The 9,122-nt window shown below is 38.4% G+C and overlaps 1 protein-coding gene across 3 annotated transcripts; it reads left to right on the forward strand.

Moving 5' to 3' along the window:
• Positions 1-1,662: 1,662 nt before the first annotated feature.
• LOC147847035 (B-cell receptor CD22) lies at positions 1,663-8,578 on the forward strand. 3 transcript variants are annotated; one of them, XR_015477111.1, is made up of 12 exons: positions 1,663-1,786; positions 1,881-2,020; positions 2,753-2,823; positions 3,540-3,887; positions 4,788-5,039; positions 5,233-5,568; positions 5,776-6,197; positions 6,405-6,665; positions 6,744-6,840; positions 6,922-6,970; positions 7,096-7,176; positions 7,264-8,048. XR_015477111.1 is itself a non-coding variant. In XM_087238033.1 (12 exons), the coding sequence occupies exons 3-12, from the start codon at positions 2,769-2,771 to the stop codon at positions 7,375-7,377; spliced, it is 1,842 nt and encodes a 613-aa protein (XP_087094159.1). In that variant the 5' UTR covers positions 1,759-1,786; positions 1,881-2,020; positions 2,753-2,768; the 3' UTR covers positions 7,378-8,572. The 3 variants fall into 3 exon arrangements, 1 of the variants encoding a protein (XP_087094159.1); XM_087238033.1 differs by having other exon boundaries at positions 1,759-1,786; positions 5,776-6,024; positions 7,264-8,572; XR_015477110.1 differs by lacking the exon at positions 1,663-1,786 and having other exon boundaries at positions 5,776-6,024; positions 7,069-7,176; positions 7,264-8,578.
• Positions 8,579-9,122: the final 544 nt, after the last annotated feature.

Below are 9,122 nucleotides of genomic sequence, written 5' to 3' on the forward strand. Positions count from 1 at the left end.
GATCAAAATTAGAGAACAACAATGACTGTAGCATGGAAAAAGATTACAGCAAAATTTTCTGAAGGTTACAACACTCAGCAATTAGTAGGAAGTGTACAGGCCTCTAGTCTGAATGACTTCAGCAAATCTGTGGCCACAAGACAGCACTAGTCTCTCACACTGCTCTGGTGTGATTTTGGCCCACTCTTCGTCCAGTCTTCTCGACGGTTCAGTGACTGTAATGGGTTTCTTGGCCATAACTTTGTCGCCAAAGATTTTCCAGAGGTTCTCTATTGGGTTGAGGTCAGGACTCTGGGCAGACCATGTAATTTTTTCAATGTTTTCAGTTTCAAGGAACTGCTTTACCCATTTTGCTGTGTGACATGGCACATTTTCCTGCATGAACACTGAGGGCTGATTGGGTAATGAATGCAGGGAAGCAACCATATGTTGTTGAAGAAGGTTCTGATAAACATTTGCATTCACTCTGCCATTTACCTGTAGAGACCCAACTCCTGCTGCAAAAAACATGCCCCAAACCATGACACTTCTTCCTCCACTTTTTTACTGACTTCTTTATACACTTTGGGTTCAGTCTTTCTCCAGTTTGTCGCCGAACATAATGTTTTCCATCGGACCCAAATAAATTAAACTTGCTTTCATCACTAAAGAAACTTTAGTGCAGTTCTCCTCCGTCCACACAACATGCTCCTCAGCAAAGCTTAGTCTAGCCATTTGATTCTTTCTGCTAATGAGAGGTTTGGTGACTGCAGAGTGGGCTTTCAGTCCAAATGCTCTTAAACGTCAAGACACTGTATGACGAGACAGATCTTTACCCTTTTCAGTGCCGAACTAGTGAGCAGTTCCAGCTGTAGTGTAAAAACGATTGCCCATTGAGATCTTCGGCAGTATCCTGTCCTCTCTTCTGTGGATGACCAGCCTTCCTGAGAGACTTGAATGAGTTGTGATGTTGTAAAGAATCAATATTCTTGAAATCACAGATTTGGAACGACCAACTTGTCTTGCTATGGCTGATAGGGTCATCCCTTAGGCCTTTATCTGGACAACCTTCTGCCGAAGGCTTTCAGTCACTTTAGAACGGCCCACCATCTTGCAGAGTCAGTGAAACTGGAAGTTAGGCTGCCAGGTAAATAGGGGTTGACAGATAATCAAGGGAATTAGCACCAGATGCCAGACTGACGCCAATAACTGGGAGGTATCTGAAAGTGTTCTCTAATTTTGATCAGTGTGTTTTCTGCAAAATAATGTTTTTTGTTGAAATGCCTTTGTTATTTTGGGGAAAAGGTGTTCTGGTAGCATGGCATAGACGAGAAAAAAAATCCTTCAACTGCTGAGCAGTGAAAATGACATTATTTCAGAATTGTTCAATTATTTATAAATTGTTCTCTAATTTTGATCGCCAGTGTGTATATATATATATTAGGTTTTGTTTGGTTCTGCATCACATAAAATCAGCAGCAGCAGTAAAACACACTTGATCTTTCTGTCCACAAGATGATTAAAGGTCAACTAAAGTTTAAGGTAATAATAATAATCCTAATTTCACAATTTTTGAGATATTCAAACATTTAGTTAATAGTGTTAAGGAAGTATTTTAATCTTCAGCAGAGCTCTTGTGTTGTCTGTCAGAAACGGCCTCTGACCCACTTAAACGCCCACTTTAATGTCCACTGATGGATATGAATGTGGTTTAAGTGTGTCGTATGTCATGTTAACACTTCGTGAGTGAAAATAGAGTTTGTGCAAACAAGAGGAAGTGAAACTAAGAGCTGCAAAGCTTCATCAGGTGATGCTCAGACACTCATTTAAAGTGTTTTACTCAGTTCTGTCTCCAAACTAATTGTGTTTTCACATTTTCCCTCTCAAACACTGAACAATAGTGAATTCTGCTGTTTGACATCTGTAGATGAGAGCGACTGCAGGAGATGTTCTGGTGTTTTTAAGATGATCTTATACAGACCCAGGAAGAGGAAGACCTGGGGATCTCAATTGAGCGTCGACACTGAGACACTGCAGCACGGTAAGAGCATTTATACATTAAAATAATTCTGTTCATCCACAGCTGATATCTGTATGAAGGCATCTGCTGAATGTTGATTTGAGGAGTTACAGAAGCTCAATAACTGTTATAAATACAGATGTTGTGGTCAGGGCCGCTCAGGCTCCAGGTGAGATTCTAGATGATGTAGTTCCTCCTCAAAACAACAAGAGTTTCTGCAAATGCTGATCTGTTCTGAAGCTCAGCTGAAACGTTCAGTACAGAGAGACAAGTTTGATCCTGAAGAGTCTCAGTCCTGCAGAGTTTCTCTCAAACCCCAATCAAACACATCTGAACAAACCAGTCCAGCTTTAAGAGTTTCTCCAAAACTACAGGAAGACCAGCTTTATCAAAACTCTGCAGGACTGGATGACGTGAACCAAACTGAAGAATTAAACAACACTTCAAATACTTTATTTCCCCACAGATTATTAGATTATTATTAGTGTGTGTGGGTTTATTTGGTTGTGTGCTGCTGTGAAAACAGGGTGTTTAGTGGTGATTGTGTGTGTTTGGTTTGGTCAGGATGTTGATTCTGTGTCTCTCGCTCTTGATCACTAAAGCAGAGTCGGAATCCAAATATAAAATATGATGAAGAGCAAAGTCAGATAATTTCAGAGATGATCCTGTTCTCCATCTACAGTCTGTTCACACAATATAGTTTGTGCTGTTGTGTAGAGATGATGCTCATACTGTCATATTTGTCATTTGTAGGATTGCAGAAGTCATTATGTTGAGGTCTTTCAGAGCATCTCTTCCTCTGATCTTAGTGATCATGACTGCGGGTGAGTTTTCACTACAGTCACTACAGACAAACTTTAACACTCTTGAGAAGCTGACTGAGCTCTTCACACTTTGTGTCTCAGAAACTGACAGCAGTGTTTTACTGACAGAGACAATAAAAAAGGTCAAAAGTGATTAAATTTTAAAACAATTTAAAAACAATTTTCAAATCAATTGTAAAAGTTTGTTTGTTTAACGCTTTTCACAATAATGATCATTCTAAAGCAGCTTCACAAAGATTCACACTATTTACAATCAAAATCAGCAAGAGTTAGTGTGCTGTGTATAGGGTGGACAGTATATAGATAGTCAACCTGCAGTTATTCAATAATGTGTACTTTTCAAAGAGGTGACGTATATGCGGTTTATTTATATTATACATCTTAATGTATTATTATTGGCATTTGCAAGAGAAACTTGAGATCTGAAAAAGCGCACACATAGGGCCTCTGACAGATTTGCAAATATAATCTACAGAAATGCATACCGTGGTACGTATCCATGATGAGTCTGGGTTGAAAAAGAGAATTGGTGTAGCTGCTGTTAATATTTTAAATGAGATATTAATGTGAATATGAAATGATGCATTTGATGAGATGCATTTCACTGGACATAAACTTATGGGATGGATTGTGTATATGCTTTACTAAAAGAGAAGCCTGTAATCTACTTTTAAACTAGTTTATAAATGTTTGTTTTGTGCATGTCTGTGTTTCAGGGTCTGATGGTCAGCAGGATTGGGGAGTGAGTTACAGCTCTTCATCTGTTTGTGCATTAAAGGGATCAACAGTGAAAATATCCTGTACTGTAAAATATCCTCATGATCATCAGCTCAGATCAGTCTACTGGACCAAACATGCTGTAACTGATGGAGAAGCACCAGACCTGTGTTCAGTCCCTGATAAAACAGGAAGAGTTCAGTGTGTCAGAGCAGATAAAGACACTTCCAGCATCACTTTGACTGCAGTAACAGAAGCTGATAAACACATCTACTACTGCAGATTCACTACTGATGCTGAGGGTGGAAAATGGACGGGGATTCCTGGAGTTCAGCTGGACGTCACAGGTAGAAGCAGAACTATCAGAAACACACACAGCCAACACTTTATAATCTTCCTGTATTTGCTGTGGATCTTCATGTTTCTTAACAAAATCATGAATAAATGAAGTCCAGATTCCAGATTCAGAGTCCAGATCCAGTCCAGAAGAATAGTGAACTTTGCTTTATAAAACATTGCAAAAGAGACTAAAAATGATGAATTTTAATGAAATATGCCAAGTGTTCGGGAGGGTTTGTTTATGATCATAAAAAATACAAGTGCACCATTTAGAAAAGCCCAAAACCAGTCAGGAAATGTGAAATATGAATTAAAAATAAACATTCTTGATTGTTCTCAGGCTGCTGTTCAGATTCAGATTCACTCATATAAACATAAGAACAAAAGCAAAGCTGATTTAAAGGTGCCCTTTAAAGAAAATCTGGAAATACCTAGGTATAGTCAAATAATAAGAGTTCAGTACATGGAAGTGACCATACTGTGAGCCTCAAACTCCAATGTGTTCTAGCTGTCATGTAAATTCCATGAGTGTATTTCCCTTCCTTGTTTTTTAGTTCATCAAAGTTTATATTAAACCTACTATGTACTGTATGTGGAACTCTTATTTTGACAGCGTAAAATGAAGCAAAGTCAAAGCCAGCCACCAGTTGGATTTTATGTTACTAAGCTTCTATGAATTTTTTTTGCATTTGTACCTAATAAAAAACTATACTCTCCATTTCACTAAACCTTGTTAAATATGTGATTGTTTTTATGTTTGTATATATATTATTTTTTATGACATTATATTATGACAGCTCTCCACAAAACAAGAAATGTTCATAAATGAAAAGTATTCTGGAGAAGAAAGAAGGTTCAGAACATAAACAGAATGATAAACCAATGAACTGCTGTCATTTCTCTGTCAGACCTGCAGGTGGAGACACAGCAGACTGTGAAATCTGGAGATTCAGTCATTCTGAGCTGTAAAAGCAGCTGCTCTCTGCCTGAAGAAACTACATTCATCTGGTACAGAAACACAAAGACAATAAATGAAGGAATCAGAACAGAGAATCAGCTTCATCTGTGGTCAGTCACCTATGATGATGCTGGATATTATCAGTGTGCTGTAAGAGGAAATGAACATCTGAAATCTCCTGCTGTTTATGTCAAAGTAGGATGTGAGTATAAACAAGAAGATGAGTGAAATATCTCACATGTGGAGTTTCTTAAATTGCATTTGAGTGAACATGTAAAGCTTTCCTCAAACTGATATCTTTTGTGTGTTTTAAATATTTGAGAGCAAAACAAAAGATTTCTGTGATTTTGTTTTTGCTGATAGCCTGATCAGTTTTCCTCATGTCTGTGTTTCAGGGGTTGATGGTCTGCTGGATTCAGGAGTGAAATACAGCCCTTCATCTGTTTGTGCATTAAAGGGATCAACAGTGAAAATATCCTGTACTTCAACACATGGTTATCAGCTCATACAATCTGTCTCAACCAAACCTGCTGTAACTGCTGAAGAACCTCCAGACCTGTGTACAGATCCAGACAAAAGAGGAGGAATTCAGTGTGTCAGAGATAAAAACACTTTCAGCATCACTTTGACTGCAGTAATAGAAGCTGATAAACACATCTACTACTGCAGATTCAGAGATGCATGGAATAAAAGATGGACTGTGATTCCTGGAGCTCGTCTTGATGTCACAGGTAAATAAACTGAGATCAGGACTTTATTCAGGTCTCCATGAACACAGCAGCTCTTAATGTTACTGGAGTGTATCAGCCGTCTGAACAACAGCAACATCATGTGTTTATGATATAACTGCTCTCTGAACTGCTTCAGTTTGGTGTTTAATTTACATAATAATACAGATAATATTTACTGAGTAACACATCTTGTAATTTCTCTGTCAGACCTGCAGGTGGAGACAAAACAATGTGTAAAAGAGGGAGATTCAGTGACTCTGAGCTGTAAAAGCAGCTGCTCTCTGCCTGAAGAAACTACATTCATCTGGTACAGAAACACAGAGAGATTAACTGGAGAAACACTGAATAATCAGCTTCAGCTGCAGTCAGTCAGTCGCTCTGATGCTGGAGAATATAGATGTGCTGCAAGAGGAAATGAACATCTGAACTCTCCATCTGTTTATCTCAGTGTTGAATGTGAGTATAAATCAACTGATTAATAGTAGAAATGTATCACATAAGCATAATTATGATTATATATTAAATACCTCTTTGATTTGTTATACCGACATGTGTTTGTTATTATTAGAGACTTGATTTATTCAAGATAATCCAATATTAAGTCAGTTTTATCATCATTCATTGTATTTGTGCTTTGACACCCTTGTTGCGATGATGCTGGTTTATTTACTGTTCACTGGTTTAGATTTTCATCTTTTATTTAATTTCTTACATTTATGTAGTATCAAATGTCTAGTATAGATAGTTTTTATATTATATATTCTCTGTTTTTATTAATTTACTTTTTTCTTCTTGCATTACATTTTTATTGTCAATACATGGTTATTATTTTTCAGATCCTCCAAAGAGCGTCTCAGTGTCCGTCAGTGGATCTGCTGTAATAGTGTCTGGAGATTCAGTGACTTTGAGCTGCAGCTGCGACTCAAACCCTCCTGCTGTGAACTTCACCTGGTTTAAGGAGAGTCAAAGCTCAGCTGTTGGATCTGGACAGAGTTTCAGCATCTCCAGCTTTAACTCCAGTCACAGTGGCCGATACTACTGTGAGGCTGAGAATAAATATGGCTCTCAGAGATCAGAGTCTGTTTCAGTCACTGAAGGTATTTTCTAGAAACAGACACTCTTTCAGTTTCTTCTGTCTCTGCTGTCAAATGATCTTCATCAGCGTCTTGTTTCAGGGGTTCAGAGATCTGCTCTGCTCACACTTTCTGGGGTTGTGGCGGGATGTGGAGGATTGATCTTCATCATCATCATCATCATTATTGTGTTCAAATGGTGAGTAGAGTTTGTCTGCACACAATCTTAGTCAATTTACTGACAGAAACATCTCAATTGTAACAAATGGACTCATTTCAGTGTGAAGAGGAGGAGACCAGCTGGAAGTGAAGCTGTGGAGCAAAAGCAGGTGAGAAACACACTCCTCCATCTACAGCTGCAGTTCAATATGCTTGTGTGTTTACACTGAATTATAAACACAGATGTGTGTGTGTGTGTGTGATGCAGTATAAGTGTAGAAATGTTTCTCTATAGAGCGCTGACTCCACTGATGATACGTACACAGCTCTGGATCCAGCGTCCAGAAGATCTGCTGACGTTTACAGCACAATCCCAGTCAGTAAATGTCTGCAACACTTTTCCAGTCAGATTGATCAGATCCAGATAAACACAGGCTGATGTGTTCATGTGTTTCTCTCACAGTCTGTCGGCTCCAGAGCTCCTGATGATGAGACCTACACGGCTCTTGAGCTTCAGTCCAGATCTTCTGAATATGAGACTCTACATGTAGCAGGAGCTTCAGCAGATCCACATTAAACTCTCCTCGCTGTATTACTGCTCATATACAGGCAAATACTGAAGCTCCTCAGAAACTGATCATCATTAGAGCTCATCAACATCTGACTGCTCATAAACACATATTAGACTTTATTCACACAGTAGGATTCTTCTGCTTATGCAAACACAGTTTAGGATAAAAACAGCATTTCAGATATTCAGGCTGGAAATTGCAGTGTTGTTCTCATTATTTTTAATTATTGTCTGCTTCACTTTTGAATTCAAAGATTAATTTAAACCGCTAAGCAGTGTTTTCATCTTTATGCATTCTGTATTTAAAATTAAAGTGCTTTGTAGTTTAGATTTTATTTAGTACTTTGTAGTGTCAGATCTCATAATTAACATTTCTCCAGTAACTTCTGTGTATTTAATGACACAATAACTGTATAGCATGTGTTTTCAGATTGCTCTCTAGTGGCCAAACTTTTATCAATACTGAAATTAGTTTATACTCTAATTATAATAAATACATTAATTCGTTCATTCATTTTCTTTTCAGCTTGAATGAACCGCCAATTTATCCAGCATGTATTTTACACAGTGGATACCCTTCCAGCTGCAACCCGTCACTGGGAAACATCCATACACTCTTATTCACACACATATACTATGGACAATTTAGGTTTCTAAATTCAACCAAAAGGCTCTTTAAAAAATAAAAATAAAATAAATCAGAAATGGCTCTTTGCTGAAAAAAGGTTTCCGACCCCTACTCTAGTGTGACCACAGCATAAGAGACAAAACACAATACAGTCTCCGACAATGAAGTTGTGTGTGTGTGTGTGTTACTGCACAGCCTACTCGATACATGATGGGCTGTGCAGTCCAGGGGCCTCATGTACGAAGACTTGCGCTGAAATCATTCTAAAACATTGTGTACACAGTAAAAAAAATCAGATGCACGAAACACTGCGTACGCCGAATCACACGCATATTCTCTTTGTACATCCGAATGAACGTGAAACTGAGCGCAACATGCACGAGCACAAAACCCCTCTCTGCCTCCTCCCCAGTATGTATATGCTTATGAATCTACCTTGGCAAAACCCAACGAAAAACCAACGGCAAAAGCAAGCAAAAAGAGAAACTTTGAACAGAATGTGAATTGGAGGTGCTGCTTTCGGAAGTAGACTGGAGAAAAACGGTGTTATTTGCAAGTTTGTCGTCCGGAATTAATAACAAAAGAAAAAAATAGAGTGGGAGAGTTTAGCTGATGCGGCTAACACAGTTGGGTCTGAACATCGCACTGAGTGAATTAGAAAAGAAATAGTGTGATGTAAAGGTGTAAAATATTGTAATGTCTTTAACAGTGTGAGTGGCGCAGCTCGTAAAACGCAGAGCAACATGTTTTCACACGTTCGAGCATGAACTCAGTTCGAATCCAGCGTCTGATGAACTCATTCTTTTGTTTTTCCCGCTACATATCAGATTTTGCCTACTCTTCATCACAAGCTAGACAAGTAGGAATCATTAATAAGTCTGTGCATCATATTTTATTTGCACATTTATTGAATGGAAATGTTTCTGATTCACGCATGCAAATTCATCTTCAGATAGTGCCTTTATAGCAATGTGCGTGCAGTAGATTGCTCAGATTACATTGGGAAAACAGGCGACCGCTGCAAATTGTGCTTTATTGTTTGGCTGGTCAACTGCATGGTATGGAAACCTTATATACCTGCTAGACATGCGGATGAACAGGTCTCATACTGCTGCCATTGCAC

Source organism: Danio rerio, chromosome 1, assembly GCF_052040795.2.
Source record: "Danio rerio strain M-AB ecotype USA chromosome 1, GRCz13ab, whole genome shotgun sequence".
Taxonomy (NCBI): domain Eukaryota; kingdom Metazoa; phylum Chordata; class Actinopteri; order Cypriniformes; family Danionidae; genus Danio; species Danio rerio.